We start from the raw sequence: 21,555 nt of genomic DNA on the forward strand, positions 1-21,555 counted from the left end.
GTTTGCGCAGAGGCATCTGGCCACCGGAGGGGTTTGTGCGCGATGACGTGTCAAACTCCCCGCTCCCTTGCGCACTGACGTTCAGACGGAAAACAAGATGGTGGTGAGGTGGTGGCGACCGTGGTGGCGGAGCCCGGCAAATGGAGGCTGAGTGTCGCCGGGGTAGGTCCGTCGGTCGCCGTGTGAGCCGGAGCGGCGGGGAATCCGGGGCCGCAACTATAGCGACCGCGGCCTAGGCCGCAGCAGCGTGGACCCTGGGCCGCGCTGACCCGGCTCTCGCCGTCCCCTGATAGCCGCGGCCCGGTTGGTGCTGTCAGCTCATAGCGAGTGCGAATTACAGAGGTATGCGGTACAGAAACAGGCCATTCAGCCAGTGGCTCAGCGGGCGGCACTCATCTGAGTCACAAGGTTGTGGGGAGAGACTTGAAAAAAGACTTGCATTTATATAGCGCCTTTCAAGACCACTTGATGTTCCAAAGAGCTTTACAGCCAATGAAGTACTTGAGCACAAAAATCTAGGCTGACACAGTGCTGAGGGAACGCTACACTGTCTGAGGTGCTGCCTTCCGGATGAGACGTTAAACTGAGGCTCCGTCTGCACTCTCAGGTGGATGTTAAAAATCCCATAGCACTATTTTGAAGAAGTGGGATTAGGATGAATAGTTCTTTGTTGGCCAGCGTGGACACGATGGGCTGATATGGGCTCCTTCCATACTGTAAATTGCTATGATTCTATGAAGAACAGGGGAGTTATCCCTGGTGTGCTGGCCAATATTTATCCCGCAACCAACATCGCTAAACAACATTATCTGGCCATTATCACATTGCTGTTTGTGTAATTTCCTACATTACAACAGTGATTACACTTTGAAAAGTATTTCATTGGTTATAAAGCACGTTGGGGCATCCAGTGGTCACAAAAGACGCTCTATAAATGCAAGACTTTTTTTTCTTTTATTCGGCCCAACCCGGCACTTATGCTCCCCTCGAGCCTCCTCCCATTCTTTCTTATCTAACCCCATCAGCATAACCCTCTCTTCCCCTTTTCATTCGTGCTTATCTGGCCTCCCCCCAACCCCCATGCATTTTTACTCTTTGCCTCAACCACTCCCTGAGCCCAGAGGGGGAACCAGCTCTGTCACAGGCCAGGTAGCACAGAGAGGGCAATTGCAGCCTTTTCACAGACAAGAACCATATCTTCAACCCTCCTTTTCCCCCCAACAGACTTGCTTTGCCTGTCAGTTGCTTTCACCACCTTCATTCATTTCTATGGAGTAGCAAACCATACCATTCAGCAAAACTAAAACCACCTTGGTTGGCTGCCATCAGCACCTCGATTATTTTGGTGCTAACTCCCATCAGTCTCTATGGCTGCTTGTTCGGGTTAAATCCAGTGGTGTGCAACCTCTAGGGAATAAGATTAATACTTGGAAGGAGAAAAAATTCCAGGGCAATTGGGAAAGAGTGGGGGAGTGAGACTAACTAGATTGTTCTTCGAAAGAGCCGGCACAGACTCGATGGGCTGAATGTCCTACTTCTGTGTTGTAATATTGTATGATTTACCTTTCTCCAATCCGCACCACTCATTGCCTGTCCCATGCACTCTCATGAGCTCATGATAGTGGAATGATTTCAAACACAAGTTTCAAATGTTAGGACGTACTGCAAGTAAGAAAGGGATTGCATTCATCGTGTATTATCACATTCTTGGGTTGTCTGAATGCACAGCACTTCGAATCAGTTACTTTTTGATATGTATTATGTAGCTGAACGTGGCAATCTGCAGACAGCAAAGTACCAAAGGCACCAAATCGTCTGATCTGTTTTGGGGGAGCTCCCCTGCCTCTCTTCAAATTGTGACATAGGCTCTTTCATGTCCACCTGAAGCAGCAGATGAGGTTTAATCTCCTGAAAGCTGGCATCTCTGACTCTGCAGCACTCACTAAGCATCTGCAGCCTCTAATTCAGAAACAGGTATTACCAACTGAGCCAAACTGAGCAATATAGGAACAGGAGTGGGCCATTCAGCCCCTTGATCCTGTTTTGCCATACAATTAGATGATGGCTAAGTATGGCTAAATATGTATTGGGGTCCAGTTACATCCAGTTTCAGGCCAGTATCTGTAGACTGCAATGTAGAGCCATCTGATCTGAATGACATGATGTATTTATGCTCAGAGCACTCTGTTCAGCAGCAGGTTAAAGTTGAAAGAGCTGATGCAACCACAGTTAACATTAATTACATTTAACTTTGAAAATGTCCTGAATAGTACCACTCTTTCTCTCGGACCCCCCCCCTTTCTCTCGGACTCCCCCCCCCCCCCCCTTTCTCTCGGACTCCCCCCCCCCCCCCCTTTCTCTCGGACCCCCCCCTTTCTCTAGAGCTGGAAAGTGGGATTAGGCTGGATAGCCTCTTGTTGGCCGGCGCGGACACGATGGGCCGAAATGGGCTGTAAACGTCTAAGATTCTAAGATAGTGTATATTACCTGGGCAAGTAGTTCCCTCAGTTACTCGCAATTAAAAATGGTAGTCGTACACAAGTCAGAATCTGATTCTTCTGACTCTCCATGTAGGAAGGGACAGTATCGAGAAGGTGCTTCAGCATGGCCAGTGGCCCAAGTTGAACTTGGTCATTGTCAACTGCCAGTTGCATCTGAAGGAACTCTAGTATCTGGCTTGTAAAGGCCGCAGCTAGAATTCTGAAGCAGCAAAGGATTTCATTTAGCTGCTTCTCAGAAAAGAGGGTTACTTGATTGTTCCATCACAATACGAGATCTGCTTATGTAAATTGATCAACAAACTCTGCAGTTGTGTCACCAGTACTTCACTGTCCCTCTCTATGGCAGTGCGGATTGCACTGTGCAGACACTGAGTGACACAAAGATCGTGAGAGGTTTCCTGGTACATGGAGAGAATGGTTGGAATTAAGTTGGGAAGCTCTTTGTCCAGTTTGTCATCGAGGAGTACATAGAAAATAGGAGCAGTAGTAGGCCATTCAGCCCTTTGAGTCTGCACCGCCATTCAATATGATCATGGCTGATCCTCTATCTACACCATATTCCCGCTTTTTCCCCATACCCCTTGATGTCTTTTGTTTCTAGAAATCTATCTTATCTCCCTCTTAAATACTTGGACTTATCCGCGCTACTGCTTCTATTACTGCTGGGTTCACCTTGGGCTCTTTCATGGACAGCCTTGAATTCAAAAGCAGATTGTAAGCCACAGAAATCTCAAGTAGGTCCTTTGCAGTCAGAATCAGGTGAATTTATAATGGGGAACAAAGAAATGGCAGACCAATTGAACAAATACTTTGGATCTGTCTTCACTAAGGAAGACACAAATAACTTTCCGGAAATACTAGGGGTTAGATGGTCTAGCGAAAAGGAGGAACTGAAGGAAATCCTTATTAGTCAGGAAATTGTGTTAGGGAAATTGATGGGATTAAAGGCCGATAAATCCCCAGGGCCTGATAGTCTGCATCCCAGAGTACTTAAGGACATGGCTCTAGAAATAGTGGATGCATTGGTGATCATTTTCCTACATTCTACTGTAAGCACCAAAAACTAATTGCTGTAAGCACAAGTGAGTTAAGTGGAACATTGTGAAAGGGAAATCATGCTTGACAAATCTTCTAGAATTTTTTGAGGATGTAACTAGTGGATGTGGTGTATTTGGACTTTCAAAAGGCTTTTGACAAGGTCCCACACAAGTGATTAGTGTGCAAAATTAAAGCACATGGTATTGGGGGTAATGTATTGACGTGGATAGAAAACTCGTTGGCAGACAGGAAGCAGAGAGTCGGAATAAACGGGTCCTTTTCAGAATGACAGGCAGTGACCAGTGGAATGCCGCAGGGTTCAGTGCTGGGACTCCAGCTATTTACAATATACATCAATGATTTAGATGAAGGAATTGAATGTAATATCTCCAAGTTTGTAGATGACATTAAGCTGGCAGTGTGAGCTGTGAGGAGGATGCTAAGAGGCTGCAGGGTGGCTTGGACAGGTTAGATGAGTGGGCAAATGCATGGCAGATGCAGTATAATATGGATAAATGTGAGGTTATCCACTTTGGTGGCAAAAACAGGAAGGCAGAATATTATCTGAATGGTGACAGATTAGGAAAAGGGGAGGTGCAATGAGACCTGGGTGTCATGGTACATCAGTCATTGAAGGTTGGCATGCAGGTACAGCAGGCGGTGAAGAAGGCAAATAGCATGTTAGCCTTCATAGCGAGAGGATTTGAGTATAGGAGCAGGGAGGTCTTACTGCAGTTGTACAGAGCCTTGCTGAGGCCACACCTGGAATATTGTGTTCAGTTTTGGTCTCCTAATCTGAGGAAGGACATTCTTGCTATTGAGGGAGTACAACGAAGGTTCACCAGACTAATTCTCGGGATGGCAGGACTGACATATGAGGAGAGACTGGATCAAATGGGCTTGTATCCACTGGAATTTAGAAGAATGAGAGGGGATCTCATAGAAACATATAAAATTCTGACGGGATTGGACAGTTTAGAAGCAGGAAGAATGTTCCCGTTGCTGGGGAGTACCAGAACCAGGGGTCACAGTCTAAGAATAAGGGGTAGGCCATTTAGGACCGGGATGAGGAGAAACTTCTTCACTCAGAGAGTGGTGAACCTGTGGAATTCTCTACCACAGAAAGTTGATGTCAGTTCGTTAGATATATTCAAAAGGGAGTTAGATATGGCCCTTATGGCCCAAGGGATCAAGGGGTATGGAGAGAAAGCAGGAAAGGGGTACTGAGGTTGAATGATCAGCCATGATCTTATTGAATGGCGGTGCAGGCTCCAGGGGCCGAATGGCCTGCTCCTGCACCTAATTTCTATGTTTTTATGTTTCAAAGAACATCATCTTTAGTTTAGGTTTTCTGGTCCCCTCTGTGTTTGACAAGTATTTTAGAATCCTCTCACTAAAATGTCCCAATACAAGAGTCCACTTCATTTCCCCATCGGTTACTCTATATCCAGCATGGGGAGCATGTTTTTTAAGACAGGCTTGCCAGTGTCAGCATGCAGAAATGTGCTTGGGTCATGGTTGGCACACTGACTCTATGTGCTTGAAAATTTCAGTGGGAAACCTGGCACCCAGACTAAGCAGGAGGCAACTTGCCGCTTCTTGATGTTCAACATGCTCTGATCTGGTCATGTCCATCAAGCCAAGTTGGTCAGTTTTTTAGCCAGCTGTTTGCGTAAATGTTCAAGGTTATCCTTTATCACCAGCGTCATCGCCGTTAGTAAGTACCACCAGCAACTTGGTTTTGGTCAGATCCTACATAGAAACATAGAAAATAGGTGCAGGAGTAGGCCATTCGGCCCTTCTAGTCTGCACCGCCATTCAATGAGTTCATGGCTGAACATGCAACTTCAGTACCCCATTCCTGCTTTCTCGCCATACCCCTTGATCCCCCTAGTAGTAAGGACTTCATCTAACTCCTTTTTGAATATATTTAGTGAATTGGCCTCAACAACTTTCTGTGGCAGAGAATTCCACAGGTTCACCACTCTCTGGGTGAAGAAGTTTCTCCTCATCTCGGTCCTAAATGGCTTACCCTTTATCCTTAGACTGTGTCCCCTGGTTCTGGACTTCCTCAACATTGGGAACAACAAAACACAAGTACATATTTATGATTGATCCTTCCCAGTTCTTGCAGTGACTCAGTTATTCTAATTTGAACAAATTTATCATCAGAAAGCAAATTGATATTCATGTTCATTGAACGTTTTATTCTGTTCGTCACCATTTTGCTGGAATTCAATCACTTCTCTTGTATCAGACAATGTGCCCTAGTGATAAACACACTGTGTCATCATCATTACAGGCGGTCCCTCGAACGAGGATGACTTGTTTCACAATGAAGGACCCGATGTTCCAATTCTGAACTCCAGTTGAGGGGGTGGAAGATGCCTGTGAGTGAATTTTTTTAACGTGTGGTGACCGTTGTACATCAGCCACCACACAGGCTTGACAGAGCTAGGCCTTTATCCAGTGGCAAGGATTAATCAGGATGACTGGAGACCTGCTCTGCTGCACGGACATATCGCACTGTGGGCAGGTCCGTGCTGCCCCTGGGCCGTTGGCTCTTCTGGGGCCCGTACCCTCATTCGCCGCACCTCCGCCACGATGTTTCAGGGCCCGGCACTCCAGCTCTATTTATAGCCCTGACCTGCGGTGGTGTTCTCACGGGCTAAATGTGCAACAACACAGAGCTCTCTGCTTTTACTCACGGATGATCACAAGTATTGCTGATATGTTGTCGATTTGATATTTCGACGTTTATTTGTCTCCACCCTAACACGGGCTCTTTCCTGTGAATGGATGTTTTCACACATCGGGATGTCTGTCCTATGCAGACGTTTCCTTATAGATTCGTAATTCGATGGTCTTTAATTAGTTAAATGTTTTAAAGCATTTGGTTGGTTGCTTTAAAAAACTTCTTTTGAAAACTTGCTCACTCTTCCTCGTGGTCAGACACAAAGTTTAACTGCTGGATGACCAAGCAGCTGACAGCTTTATTTGAAAAAGGCGCTGTCATTATTTCCTGCTTTTGTGAAGTCACGAATTTCATTGTGACATCTTGTGGCTTGAGCTGTCACATGACCTGCCAGGTGATGACCTCTCTGGTGAGGGTGACCTCAAAATTAATTGATAAACTGCTTTTAAAATTATTTTTCGGAAAGCTAATAATACAGATTTAAGTGTAGATTGTATGAATTGGTTTTCCTGACGGGGTGCACTGACCCTCCAAGCCTCAGATTCTCATTGTGTGCTCCCAATGGGTGAAGCTCAGCTATGGGAGTCTGAGCTCGTAATGTCTCCCTTATACAGCATCATGGGATTCAGGTCCAATAATTAATTGTGAGTACATGGATTGCAGTCAGGTGTATCAGTAATACCAGGGCATCATTTCGCCCCTGCCACAATACCAAAACTGCTCTCGTCAAAGTCACAAATTACGTCCTCTGTGACTGTATGCAGCCTTTGATACAGTTGACCACTCCATCCTCCAACAACGCCTCTCCACCATCGTCCAGCTGGGTGGGACTGCACTCGCCTGGTTCCATTCTTATCCATCTAATCGTAGCCAGAAAATTTCCAGTAATGGCTTCTCTTTCCACTCCCGCATCGTTACCTCTTGTGTCCCCCAAGGATCTGTCCTTGGTCTCCTTTTATTTCTCATCTATATGCTGCCCCTTGGCGACATCATCCGAAAATACGGAGTCAGTTTCCACATGTACGCTGATGACACCTGACTCTACTTCTCCATGACTTCTCTCGACCCCTGCTTGGTATCTAAATTGTCAGATTGCTTGTCCGACATCCAGTACTGGATGAGCAGAAATTTTCTCCAATTATATATTGGGAAGACCGAAGCCATCATCTTTGGTCCCTGCCGCAAACTGCGTTCCCTAACCACTGACTCCATCCCTCTCTCTAGCATCAATCTGAGGGAGAACAAGACTGTTCGCAACCTAGGTGTCATATTTGACCATGTAATGAGTTTCCAGCCACATCCGTGGCATAACTAAAACCGCCTTTTTCCACCTCCGTAACATTGCCTGCCTCTGCCTCAGCTCTTCTGCTGAAACCCTCATTCATGCCTTTGTTACCTCTAGACTTGACTACTCCAACTCATTCCTGGCCAGCCTTCCACATTCCACACTACGTAAACTTGAGGTCATCCAAAACTCAGCAGCCCGTGTACTAACCCGCACCAAGTCAAGGTCACCCATCACCCCTGTGCTTTCTGACCTACATTGGCTCCCAGTTAAACAACGTCTCGATTTCAAAATTCTCATCCTTGTTTACAAATCACTCCATGGCCTTGCCCCTCCCTATCTCTCTAATCTTTTTCAGCCTCACAACCCCACAAGATGTCTGCGCTCCTCAAATTCTGGCCTCTTGAACATCCCTCATTATAACTGCTCAACCATCGGTGGCCATGCCTTCAGCTGCCTGGGCCCCAAGCTCTGGAACTCCTTCCCTAAACCTCTCCGCCTCTCTACCTCTTTCCTCCTTTAAGATGCTCATTAAAACCTACCTCTTTGAACAAGCTTTTGATCATCTGCCTTAATGTGGCTCAGTATCAAATTTATCTGTCTGTAACACTGTAGTGAAGCGACTTGGGACGTTTTACTACATTGAAGGCGCTATTAAATTAAGTTATTATTTCCTTTGCAGAATGACTACTGACAACGCGGCCGACCTGCATCATCGGTAACAACTGATGGCTTCACAACGAGCACCGATGACATCACAATAAGCTCCGGTTATGTCACAATGAGCTCCGATGATGTCATAATGACTATTGATATAGCAGCCGGCTCTGCATTGTGCTATTGACATCGCATGATTTGGGGTTTAGGGTTTAAAAACTCTCTCCCAATTCACTTACAACGGCACTTTCAAAATCCCAACTGTCTAGCCTTTGGCCATCCATTCACCACGACATTTCTGCAGCTACCGATCTGCTCATCCACACTCTCACCTTTGATGCTCTAGTCCCCATTAAAAGCATTACTCTTTCCTACCCTGGCCGTTCCCCTCCCCCCCCCCCCCCACCCGGTATGGCCCTCATCTCTGTTCCCTTAAGTCCAAGGGACGCAGACTTGAACAGATATGGCGAGCAACTGATTTAGCCTTTCACTGCCAGATCTGACTAGACCAATAAAACACTATCGGGTCCTGCTTCCATCTGCCAAAACTTCTCACTTCACTCAAAATCATTCTGGAATGCAAAGTGTTATGTAATGATCTGTGTATCGTCCCAGTACCTTAAATGTAATGTAAGCACTATGCCACACCACAGAGGGCGCTGTGGTGGGAAACCTGGTAGTACCTGCAACAGGTGCTATATAAGGCTGACCACCACACCTGAGAGGCACTCTGGAGCTGAACAATAAAGGACGAAGGTCACAGCAGTTAGATTTACATCAGACCGTGTGGAGTCAGTGATTTGTGTGCTACATACACCACACAAAGATAATCCCAGACTTATTTTCGCCACTGCAAATTGTTGTCTCCCCCACCCTCACCTCCAGTAACAACCGCGAGGGGCTCTTGGACGTCTGTTTCTAACATTAAGACCATTCAATCAGCTGCCTCAGCCACTTACCCCTCCTTGAACTCGCATCTTTCTCCAATTTCTCTCTCATTTCCCCTCATGCCCTCTCCGAGCTCATCTTGTCCGTGAGCCCCACTTCCTGTTCCCTCGATCCTTTTCCCACTAAACTGCTGACCACCTAATGTCCATTCCTGGCTCCCATGTTAGCTGATATTGTAAACGGGTCTTTCTCCTCAACGACTGTCCCCCTCTCCTTCAAATCTGTCTTCCCCTCTTTTTTAAAAACCCACCCTTGATCCCCTACATCCTTGCAAACTACCACCTCATCTCCAATCTTCCTTTCCTCTCCAAAGTTCTTGAACGCGTTGTTGCCTCCAAAATCCATGCCCATCTTTCCCGGAACTCCATGTTTGAATCTCTCCAATCAGGCTTCCGCCACTGCCACAGCTATCCAAGCAGTCCCACACCCTGCTCTCTCTGCACAGCACTGCCATTACAAGCTGCTAACGTGACTCGACACTATTTTATTCTGTGTGTGGTGCGACTGCCTGGTGATTAAATCAATTTGTTACCTGATTTAGAATGAGCACTGCCTTTTATTTAATGATTTATACCCGAGAAAGTGGGGCAGTTAAGGACAAGTCTGTTGAATAAAATAAACTTGTACTGGTTGAAAGAAATGCAAGTCTTGTGTGTTCTCCTGAGGCACAGAATGTCTCACGGTAGACCTTTATGGTAAATAAACCAAGCACTCAGGGTTAATTCTAGTGGGATAGATTTGAAAAGTAGCCAAGTTATTCTAAACTTGTATTGCACCTTGGTTAGACCTCACATGGATTACTGCGTACAATTCTGGACACCATATTATAAAAATACCAGAAATGTGAGGTTATACCTTTCAGGAAAGGATAAACAGGCTGGGTCTCTCTTTCTCTTGAAAAGAGAAGGCTGAGGGGTGACCTAATAGAGGTCTTTAAAATGATGAAAGGCTTTGCTTTCACTTGTGGGGAAGAGCAAAACTAGAGGCTATTAATATAAAATATAAACAGAAAATGCTGGAAATACTCAGCACGTCAGGCAGCATCTGTAGAGAGAGAAACCAGAATTAATGTTTCAGGTCGATGACCTTCAGAACTATAAAATGTTAGAGATGTTTCAGATTTTAAGCAAGTGCAGGGTTAGGGAAAGGAGCGAGGGGAGGAAAGAACAAAAGGGAAGGTCTGTGATGGGGTGGACGGCAGGAGTAATTAAATGACAAAAGGGATAATTGTTCAAAGTAATGGGAGATGGTAATGGGACAAGTAAAGACACAAAAGATGGGTCGAGAAGCGGTGTAATTGGGAATGGCAGAATCATTATCAGCTGCCATCTGGAAAAAATAGTGGTAGCGGTTATGATCTGAAATTGTTGCACTTGATGTTGAGTCCAGAAGTCTGTAAAGTGTCTAATTGAAAGATGAGGTACTGTTGTGAGCAGCAAATAGTGTACTAAATTGCAAGAAGTACAAATAAATTGCTTTTTCACCTGGAAGGAGTTTTTGGGGCCCTGGACAGTGGGAAGGGAGATGGTAAAAGGACAGGTCAAGAGTCCCAATGGTGGGGGCTGGGATCACCCTCGGGAACTCTGAGCAATGATTGAATTTAGTTTTGTCTCGTTTCTTTAGCCAGTATCCTGCTAGATGCCAATAGGCACAATGCAGTGCCACTGATGCAGGCAGACCGGCAGGCAGACTGAAGGCTGAACGATTCTAATGAAAATTGATTGAGTGATAATCAATAGTTGATCAGGAAAACATAGTCAGCTGATCTATGAAGGGTATTGGTGTAAAGTTAGATTACACAATAAAAACTGAAAAAAAACAGACATCTGGCAAGTGATGGCTTGCAGCATTTTTGGATACCGACTGAGAATAAACAGGGCAGTTCTCCCCATACAACCCACCAGCTCCTTGCAGATGTATATTAGGTTTTGAAATACAAGTAGTTCTTTGGGGAATCTGCTTTTTGCTTCACCACACTGAGGAGAACAAAGAATTCACTGCGACAGGTGGGTGTAAATGTTGGCGGTTGAACAAACTGCACTAAGGAGTAGTGGCTACAGGATTAGGTAGGATATACAGCACAGAACAAGGCCATTCAGCTCAAACAGGCCATTTTGCTGTTTATGCTCCACTCTAGCCTCCTCCCATCCCTCCTCATCTAGCTATCAGCATAACCCTCTATTCCTTTCTCCCTGGTAAGCTTTTCTAGCCTTCCCTTAAATACACCTATACTTTTCGCTTCAACCAGCTTGTTCATCCTTTCCTGATAGATATTAGGATGGAGAATGAAACAGTTAATTCAGAGACCATGGTCCAGAACTTGAAGGGTAACTTTGAAGGTATGAGGCGTGAATTGGCTAGGATTGATTGGCGAATGATACTTAAGGGGTTGACTGTGGATGGGCAATGGCAGATATTTAGAGACCGCATAGATGAACTACAACAATTGTACATTCCTGTCTGGCGTAAAAATAAAAAAGGGAAGGTGGCTCAACTGTTGCTATCAAGGGAAATCAGGGATAGTATTAAAGCCAAGGAAGTGGCATACAAATTGGCCAGAAATAGCAGCGAACCCGGAGACTGGGAGAAATTTAGAACTCAGCAGAGGAGGACAAAGGGTTTGATTAGGGTAGGGAAAATGGAGTACGAGAAGAAGCTTGCAGGGAACATTAAGACGGATTGCAAAAGTTTCTATAGATATGTAAAGAGAAAAAGGTTAGTAAAGACAAACGTAGGTCCCCCGCAGTCAGAATCAGGGGAAGTCATAACGGGGAACAAAGAAATGGCGGACCAATTGAACAAGTACTTTGGTTCGGTAGTCACTAAGGAGGACACTAACAACCTTCCGGATATAAGAGGGGTCAGAGGGTCTAGTAAGGAGGAGGAACTGAGGGAAAGCCATATTCATCGGGAAATTGTGTTGGGGAAATTGATGGGATTGAAGGCCGATAAATCCCCAGGGCCTGATGGACTGCATTCCAGAGTACTTGGAAATAGCGGATGCATTGACAGTCATTTTCCAACATTCCATTGACTCTGGATCATTTCCTATCGAGTGGAGGGTAGCCAATGTAACCCCACTTTTTAAAAAAGGAGGGAGAGAGAAAATGGAATTATAGACCGGTCAGCCTGACATCGGTAGTGGGTAAGATGATGGAATCAATTATTAAGGATGTCTTGGCAGCGCATTTGGAAAGAGGTGACATGATAGGTCCAAGTCAGCATGGATTTGTGAAAGGGAAATCATGCTTGACAAATCTTCTGGAATTTTTTGAGGATGTTTCCAGCAGAGTGGATAAGGGAGAACCAGTTGATGTGGTATATTTGGACTTTCAGAAGGCTTTCGACAAGGTCCCACACAAGAGATTAATGTGCAAAGTTAAAGCACATGGGATTGGGGGCAGTGTGTTGACATGGATTGAGAACTGGTTGTCAGACAGGAAGCAAAGAGTAGGAGTAAATGGGTACTTTTCAGAATGGCAGGCGGTGACTAGTGGGGCCCCAGCTGTTTACACTGTACATTAATGATTTAGACGAGGGGATTAAATGTAGTATCTCCAAATTTGCAGATGACAGTGTGAGCTGCGAGGAGGATGCTATGAGGCTGCAGAGCGACTTGGATAGGTTAGGTGAGTGGGCAAATGCATGGCAGATGAAGTATAATGTGGATAAATGTGAGGTTATCCACTTTGGAGGTAAAAACAGAGAGACAGACTATTATCTGAATGGTGACAGATTAGGAAAAGGGGAGGTGCAACGAGACCTGGGTGTCATGGTACATCAGTCATTGAAGGTTGGCATGCAGGTACAGCAGGCGGTTAAGAAAGCAAATGGCATGTTGGCCTTCATAGCGAGGGGATTTGAGTACAGGGGCAGGGAGGTGTTGCTACAGTTGTACAGGGCCTTGGTGAGGCCACACCTGGAGTATTGTGTACAGTTTTGGTCTCCTAACCTGAGGAAGGACATTCTTGCTATTGAGGGAGTGCAGCGAAGGTTCACCAGACTGATTCCCGGGATGGCGGGACTGACCTATCAAGAAAGACTGGATCAACTGGGCTTGTATTCACTGGAGTTCAGAACAATGAGAGGGGATCTCATAGAAACGTTTAAAATTCTGATGGGTTTAGACAGGTTAGATGCAGGAAGAATGTTCCCAATGTTGGGGAAGTCCAGAACCAGGGGACATAGTCTAAGGATAAGGGGTAAGCCATTTAGGACCGAGATGAGGAGAAACCTCTTCACCCAGAGAGTGGTGAACCTGTGGAATTCTCTACCACAGAAAGTTGTTGAGGCCAATTCACTAAATATATTCAAAAAGGAGTTAGATGTAGTCCTTACTACTAGGGGGATCAAGGGGTATGGCGAGAAAGCAGGAATGGGGTACTGAAGTTGCATGTTCAGCCATTAACTCATTGAATGGTGGTGCAGGCTAGAAGGGCCGAATGGCCTACTCCTGCACCTATTTTCTATGTTTCTATGTACCCTCATATTTCTGGTATCATGCTTGTAAATCGTTTTTTGCATCCCCTCCCGTGCCTCTATATTCTTTTTATATGGCAACCAGAATTGTACACAGCGCTCCAAGTGTGGTCTAACCAAGGTTTGATTCAAGTTTAGCATAACTTCTCTACTTTCCCATTCAAACCGTCTAGAAATAAACCCTGGTGCTTGGTTTGCTTTTTTATGGGCTTGTTAACCTGTGTCGCTACTTTCAGCGATTTGTGTATTTGTACTCCAACCTTCTATCAGATTTGTAGTTCCTCCCTATTTTTCTAACCAAAATTTGACAATTATATGCCCATTCTGCAATTTATTAACGTATTGTTATAATTTGTTGCAGGCCTCCTCAGTATTGACTATTTCCCCACCCTCCCACAATTTGGTGCTATCTACAAATTTAGAAATTGCATTTTTGATTCCAAAGTCTAAATTGCTAACATAAATTGGGAACAGTGATCCCAGCACTGAGCCTTGTGGAATACCACTCTCCCCACCCCCCGCCCCTCCGGTCACTGAATAGCTACCCTTTACCCCAACTCTGCTTTCTATCTTAAAGCCAGCTTCAAGTTTCCAGCCACATATCTATTCTGCTATCTGTCCTCTGACTCCGCGTTCTCTGACCTTATGCATTGGTCTATTATGTGGTACCTTATAGTAGGCCCTTTGAAATTCCAGATAAATCTGGAGTCATCAATCTCCACTGGACTGTCGGGGGAGGGAAGCAGTCGGGGAGTAAAATGGGAGGGTAAGACAGCGCAGGTCACTGTCGAATGGCACCACCCAAGACCAGGGAATAAATTGTCCACATTTCATCCGGGTTAGGGAATGGGATAATAACAAATAACAACTTTTATTAAAAACATCCCAAGGTGTTTCACACCAGTGTTAGAGACAAACAGATAAATTTGACACCGAGTCACAGAAAAAATTAAGGCAGATGATCAAAAGCTTGTTTAAAGAGGTAGGCTTTAACAAGCGACTTAAAGGAGGAAAGAGAAGTAGAGAAGCGTGGAGGGAGTTCCAGAGCTTAGGGCCCAGGCAGATGAAGGCATATCCACCGATGGTTGTGTAGTTAAAATGAGGGATGTTCAAGAGGCCAGAATTTGAGGAGCGCAGACATTTCTTGTGGGATTGTGAGGCTGAAAAAGATTACAGATAGGGAGGGGTAAGTCCATGGATGATAAACAAGGATGAGAATTTTGAAATCTAGGCGTAGTTTAACTGGGAGCTAATGTAGGTCAGAAAGCAGAGGTGTCATGGGTGACCTTGACTTGGTGCGGGTTAGTACACGGGCTGCTGAGTTTTGGATGACTTCAAGTTTACGCAATGTGGAAGGCCGGCCAGGAGTGAGTTGGAGTAGTCAAGTCTAGAGGTAACAAAGGCATTGATGAGAGTTGCAGCAGAAGAGCTGAGGCGGAGGCAGGCAATGTTATGGAGGTGGAAAAGCCGGTTTTAGTTATGCCACGGATATGTGGCTGGAAACTCATTTCATGGTCAAATATGACACCTAGGTTGTGAACAGTCTTGTTCTCCCTCAGATTGATGCTAGAGAGAGGGACGGAGTCAGTGGTTAGGGAACGCAGTTTGCGGCGGGGACCAAAGATGATGGCTTCGGTCTTCCCAATATTTAATTGAAGAAAATTTCTGCTCATCCAGTACTGGATGTCGGACAAGCAATCTGACAATTTAGATACCAAGCAGGGGTTGAGAGAAGTCGTGGAGAGGTAGAGCTGGGTGTCATCAGCGTACATGTGGAAACTGACTCTGTGTTTTCGGATGATGTCGTAAAGGGGCAGCGTATAGATGAGAAATAAGAGGGGACCAAGGATGCAACGATGCAGGAGTGGGAAGAGAAGCCATTGCTGGAGATTTTCTGGATGGGGTGGTCAGCCGTGTGAAAAGGCTGCAGACAGGTCCAGAAGGACGAGGAGGGATAGTTTACCTTTGTCACAGTCATTTGTGACTTTGATGAGAGCCATTTCGGTACTGTGGCAGGGGCGAAAGCCAGATTGAAGGGATTCAAACACTGAATTCATGGAAAGATGATCACGGATTTGGGAGGCAACAACACGTTCAAGTACTTTGGACAGGAAGGGAAGGTTGGAGATGGGGCGATAGCAAGCAAAGTGGGGCCAAGTGTTATTTTTTTGAGGAGTGGGGTGAGGACAGCAGATTTGAAGGAGAGGGGAACAGTACCTGAGGACAGAGAACCGTTAACATGGGTTGTGTGCACGGATCTAAAGAGAAAAACACAAAGCAAGGGAGGAAAGGAAATTAAAAGGGTTTCCTTAATAAATCTTATTTGTAAAATAAATACAGACAGTTCTTCCAATAAAATCTTTTCTTTATTCAAAAATTAATTTTCCAATAAGTGAGGTTGGAGTTGATGCTGATGATAATTACAGCAGAAATTTTTCGAACACAATTTATGTACAAAATAGGGTAAAAATCCAACAACTGTATTTGGGACATAAGTGTTGTCTGTAGAACAGTTCAGGTTGTTTCCATTGTGATGTTTTCTGCCTTTTGGCCATTTTTGATCTACGAATTCTTCTACTTCAGACATGTTTCCAAACACAATACAAACAAATCCCTTACAATGTTTTAGTTCTCATGGTCCCTAATACATGTGGATGTATCACATCTCCTTGTTTCCTATCTTTCTTGCACATGATCTGACAGCAAGACAATAATCTCGTCACAAATCTGACCTGCAGATTTTGATCTGTAATAATCCGGTGGTGCATTGCACATGAGGAAACCGAGGAATGTCACTGCGTTTCCTCAGACCTGAGGTAGCACATTACTGAAGAAGGCGGCACAGCTGTATCTAAAAATGAGATGCCTACCTGGGAAGCTATAACACATGACTACAATTACGCGAAGCAGCATGCCATAGACAGGGCTAAGCGATCCCACATCTCAATGGATAAGATCAAAGCTCTGCAGTCCAGCCCCATCCAGTCGTGAACGGTGATGGACAATTAAACACTAACGGGAAGAGCAGGCTCCATGAACATCCCATACTCAGTGATAGTTAATCAAATGCCCAGCACGCAAGTGCAAAAGACAAGGCTGAAGCATTTGCAACCATCTTCAGCCAGAAGTGCCAAGTTGATGATCTATCACCATCACTGAAGCCAGTCTTCAGCTAATTTGATTCACTCTATGTGATATCAAAAAAAGTCTAAGTGCACTGGATACAACAAAGGCAAAGGGTCTCAACAACATCCTGGCAGTAGTGCTGAAGACTTGTGCTCCAGAACTAGCTGTGCCTGTAGCCAAGCTGTTCCAGCACAGCTACAACACTGGCATCGACCCAAAAAAGTGGAAAATAGCCCAGGTATGTCCTGTCCACAAAAAAGGTCAAATCCAACCCTGCAATAATCGCCCCAGCTGCTACTCTCAATCATCAGCAAAGGAAGGTGTCATCGATAGTGCTATTAAGCAGCACAGACTCATTAATAGCCTGTTCGCCATTGCACAATTTGAGTTCCGCCAGCATCACCCAGCTCCAGACCTCATTACAGCCTTGGTCCAAACATGGACAAAAGAGTTGAATTCCAGAGGTGAGGTGAGAGTGACTCAAGGCAGTATTTGACCGAGTGTGGCATCAAGTAGCCCCAGTAAAATTGAAGTCAATGGGAATCAGGGGTAAAACTCTACTGGCTGGAGTCATACGTAGTGCAAAGGAATATGGGACGGTTCTGGTTGTTTGTGGACAGTTTTGTCAGCCCCAGGACATTGCTGCGGGAGCTCCTCAGGGTAGTGTCCCAGGCCCAACCATCTTCAGTTGCTTCATCAATGACCTTCCCTCCATTATAAGATCAAAAGTGAGGACTGCACAGTGTTTAGTTCCATTTGCAACCTCTCAGATAATGCATACAACAAGCCCTGAACAACATTCAGGCTTGGGCTGCTAAGTGGCAAGTAACAGTCGTGCCGGAAAATGACCAACTTTTTCGGACACACGCAGGCACACAGGACAACTTCTCGAATTTCAAATCCCTCCATGGCCTCACCATACCCTATCTCAGCAACCTCTTGCAGCCCTACATCCCTCCGAGAACTCTGCAATCTTTTGGAGTACAGATTGCTGGCCTGCTGTGACACCCTGCAAGCCCCTTTCGACACTTGTAAACCCAGCGATGATGGCAGCAGTCTGAGCTTCCACTGCAGCAGTGAGCCGTTGGGTTGCTTCTGCCTGTGCTGCAATGGAAGCCGCAAGTTCGCCCATCACATCCACCATCATGTTTGGGTCCACAAGGTCTCTCATGGAGCTGCCCATTATTTCCATCCCGGAAATCATGGGCTCCAAGCTCTGCGCAAAACCCCGGGCAATGTTGGAGCCGGACTCCTCCATGCTCCTTGACAGGGACAAGAGGCTCTTTGGCAGGCTTGCCACTGCACCAAGCATTTCTGTGTGCATGCCCATCACCTTTCTTCTGAAAGCCGCCCCATCAAGGTCATCATCTGAGTCCTGCGGTGCAGAATTTGTGTGCAAACTCGCCCTCCGGGGATCTGGCTCCCGAGCTATCCTTTCCCCCAGTCCTGGCTGCAAGCCACTCATGCCCGGTGACTCACCATGTGCATATCCCGCCTCTGTACTACCCTCTAAAGTCTGCACGGTGCCACTTTCTGAGTTTGCGTCTACGAGTTTTAGATGCAGTGCTGTTTTGTCGTCTTCTTCTTCTTCTTGTGCTTCTCCTCCGCCATAAGTGTCTTCCTTGTGCTCAGGTACAGTTGCTGTCGGTTTTTGGGTATCTGAAAGCAGAAAGGCAGGGGAGGGGGGGTAGCAAGATATCCATGCACATACCATCAGCAGTTTGTAAGTGAGAAGTGATTATGGGATGAGGTGGAAGTGGGATGTGAGAAGTATTGGGTATAAGCATACCTTCATCATCAGCGCTGCTTTCCACTTCTCCGTTCTCCATGAACTCTGTCCCTGCCCCTTCGATAATTTGGAATACTGATTGCTCCAGGTCAGTTAGTTCAAGCCTGGCATGGTCGCCTCCCGCCAGCTGTTGCTCTCCGCGGTTATCAGCCACTTTTACCTGCAAGAGAAAGGGAAGTGTGTCAGTGAGTGTAGGGCTATGTGTTTGAGTGATGCGCCTGCCTTGGTTGAATAGCTGGCTGTGTGTGCAAAGTGTGAGATATAGGGGTGAGTGTTGCAGCAGCGGTAATGTGAGGGTGATGTGAAGCCGTGAGGTGTGGGTGGTGACAGCGAGAGATTGTGGATAGGTGAGTGGTGCATTGAGCAGTGTGTGAGGCTCGGGGTGCTGATGGTGGGATATGGCATTGGCAGAAGAACCAAAGGTGACTTGAGGGAAAAACTTTTTTAAAATGCTGCAAGTGGTTAGGATCTGGAATGTGCTGCTTGAGAGGGTGATGGAGGCAGACTCAATCGTGGCCTTCAAAAGGGAATTGGATAAGTGCCTGAAGGAAAAAAAATTTGCAGGGTAACTGGGAGAGGGTGGGAGGGAGAGAGGGACGAGCTGACGCGCTCTTGCAGAGAGCCGGCAAGGGCCCGAGTGGCCTCCTTCAGTGATGTAATCATTCTATGACAGTGGTGGGCAAAATATGGCCCTGGGGCCATATGCAGCCCTCCAAGTTAATCTATCCGGCCTGCTGGATATGACAGAAATAGAACGCGAGCCAGGGCTCAAGATGCACATTTGTCTATCCACTTTTACTTCTCATGAGTCAGAGACAGACCCGAACTGCAGCGAAGGAGAAACTACAGCAAATACTTAATTCAAATCAGTAATTTGCAAAACGATTCTCCCAGGCCTGATCTTAAAAGGACTTTTTCCCGTGATTCTGGGCACCAGTGGTGGACGTCTGTACCCAGAATGCACTGCGTACTCGAATAGGCCCTATCCATTTTAGAGTGGAGTCGTGGCTGCTTTTCGGGATGCAGAGGATAAATTAAAAGGATAAATTCCCCGCCCTGGTGGGACCTTGGTATAAGTGTGGAGGTTCCTTCATGCATCCAGATATGCTCACATGCTCTCGTGTGACCCGTATTCTCCACCCTGTATACTGGCGCTGGTTGTGATGTCCCACATGTGGAAGGAGCAACCTGGCAGCCTAGCCCAGCAGGCTCAGCGGCCCCCGGCCTGCGAGCACCATCGAAGCAGGCCGGGGAGCGGAAAGAGCAGCGTGGCAGCATACCACTCCAGGGAGCAGCACGTGCTGGGGCAGGAGAGCAACGGCAGCGAAGAGGGACGTCACCAAGATCAATGTCGCTGATTGGAGTGCGGGCAGATACAGCAGGAGCAGCGAGGTCGGGCGAAGAAGCGGCGAGAGGTTGTAGAGGGACGTGAACGGGGCCCAGGAGAGGCGTGAGTTTGGGGCCCAGAAGAGGCGAGGGCCCAGGGACAGCACGCGCCAGCCCACACATGCGCACTAGGTCCATGCAGCAGAGCTGGTCTCCAGTCGTCTTGGTTAATCCTTGCTACTGGACCAAGACCTAGCTCTGTCAAGCCCGTGTGGTGGCTGGTGTGAACAGTCACCACACATTAAAAAAATCCACGCACAGGCATCTTCCACCCTTCAATATGTAGTTCGGGACCTGGAATTTTAGGTCCTTCATTGAAATACCTGTGAACTTTTTGACGTGGAAGCAAAATCATCCTCGATTCGAGGGATTGCCTATGATGATGATCTCCACAACTACTTTTCTGAAGAAAGTGACTGGTGCTGCATCTTTCCTCTCCTGAGTACGACAGGAGGGGAGTTTTCATCTGACACCAATCGGGACAGCATTGGTAATCTTTGCAGAGGAGCATAAGGATGACTGAGGTGGGGAATTGATGCTGACACCAGGCTCTGAATAGTGTACAGTTCTTTTTCATAGCACTGATTTACAGAGACCAGAAGCTACCTCAACATTTTCAACATTTATCTTTGATTCATTTCTAAGCAGTATCGAATACATGTTGTGTATGTAAGATAGCATCTGACTACTATCTGAATTTGTGTTTATGCAGTGTTTATATTCCTATTCCCGCAAGGGGCAATTATTTGGGCTGGAGGGCCACTTAACAGGTTTTGGTGAGCTGTTGAGGGCCACTCACCAATGTTCCCTCTAATTTTTTTTGCACACGATCCCTTTAAATTTGCTGCACCACCGGCCGCTATGGAGTCGCACATGCGCAGTGTCTCTTCCAGCGGCAGGAGCTGGGGAGCGGCCTGCGCAGGACCGTGCGATTGTTGCGCGACCATGCAGCCACGCGCCTTAGGGAGGAACCTTGGTGGATGGCCCTCAACAGCTCACCAAAACTTGTTAAGTGGCCCTCCAGCCCAAATAGTTGCCTGTTCTACAACATTTGCTGAAGCCTTCACTTACCTTGACCAGCCGGGTGAGGTCATTAAACTTCTTCCGGCACTGGATGGGCGTCCTGGGGACCACACTCGCCACCGTGACAGCATTCGCTATCTCCTTCCAGACTCGCCTGGTCTTCAGTATTGAAGGCTTCTTGCCCCCTTGCGGGAATAGGACATCGTGTTGTCGCCGGACCCCGTGGACCAGGGCCTTCAGGGCCGTATCCGAAAACCGCTTCGCCCTTGACCACCGGTGTCTCTCCATGCCTGGCAACAAAGCACCTTTAAGGAGAGCCTCGGCCTAACTTTATTGGGGCTGCTAGACTGCACCCGATATTGGGCACCTTCCCCACCCTTCCTCTCTTCCCCTGAGTGATCAGCGCTGCAATTGTGTGAACAAGCGCCAAAAAATGAGTGCTGGCTGCGCCACTCAAACAGGCGCAAGGCGAATATGGCGGACGCTGACTTCGCCGGTTTGCGGCCTTATCCAATGTCCCTCACCGTCGCAAAAACGGGCAGTGCGCAGGCGCCGGAGGGCTGCGGGGTGGGCGGGGCTTACGGACCGCCTGAATGACACCTTGCGTCGTGACATCACACAGAAGGCG

The 21,555-nt window shown here is 46.7% G+C and overlaps 1 protein-coding gene and 1 long non-coding RNA gene across 3 annotated transcripts; one reads left to right on the forward strand and one right to left on the reverse strand.

Annotated features, from left to right (window-relative positions):
- The first annotated feature begins 21 nt into the window (after window positions 1-21).
- Window positions 22-9,764, forward strand: LOC139239211 (uncharacterized). 2 transcript variants are annotated; one of them, XR_011588614.1, is made up of 3 exons: window positions 22-342; window positions 5,842-5,929; window positions 8,202-9,764. It is a non-coding gene; the product is annotated as an uncharacterized lncRNA (long non-coding RNA). The 2 variants fall into 2 exon arrangements; XR_011588613.1 differs by lacking the exon at window positions 5,842-5,929.
- A 6,205-nt stretch (window positions 9,765-15,969) lies between these two features.
- LOC139239088 (myb-related transcription factor, partner of profilin-like) lies at window positions 15,970-21,441 on the reverse strand. The gene is made up of 3 exons (XM_070867606.1): window positions 20,976-21,441; window positions 18,519-18,678; window positions 15,970-18,388 (listed from the first exon to the last, which is right to left on the reverse strand). Exons 1-3 carry the CDS (start codon window positions 21,213-21,215, stop codon window positions 17,658-17,660), a joined length of 1,131 nt encoding a protein of 376 aa, XP_070723707.1. The 5' UTR covers window positions 21,216-21,441; the 3' UTR covers window positions 15,970-17,657.
- Window positions 21,442-21,555: the final 114 nt, after the last annotated feature.

Source organism: Pristiophorus japonicus, chromosome 26, assembly GCF_044704955.1.
Source record: "Pristiophorus japonicus isolate sPriJap1 chromosome 26, sPriJap1.hap1, whole genome shotgun sequence".
Lineage (NCBI taxonomy): Eukaryota > Metazoa > Chordata > Chondrichthyes > Pristiophoridae > Pristiophorus > Pristiophorus japonicus.

Excerpts from the sequence above, each read along its gene's own strand:
- LOC139239088 (XM_070867606.1), bottom strand. The coding sequence starts at position 21,215 with ATGGAGAGACACCGGTGGTCAAGGGCGAAGCGGTTTTCGGATACGGCC. Across the intron at positions 18,679-20,975 it reads ACCTCACCCGGCTGGTCAAG|GTAAAAGTGGCTGATAACCG; the intron begins GTAAGTGAAGGC and ends TTTCTCTTGCAG. Across the intron at positions 18,389-18,518 it reads AAGCAGCGCTGATGATGAAG|ATACCCAAAAACCGACAGCA; the intron begins GTATGCTTATAC and ends TTCTGCTTTCAG.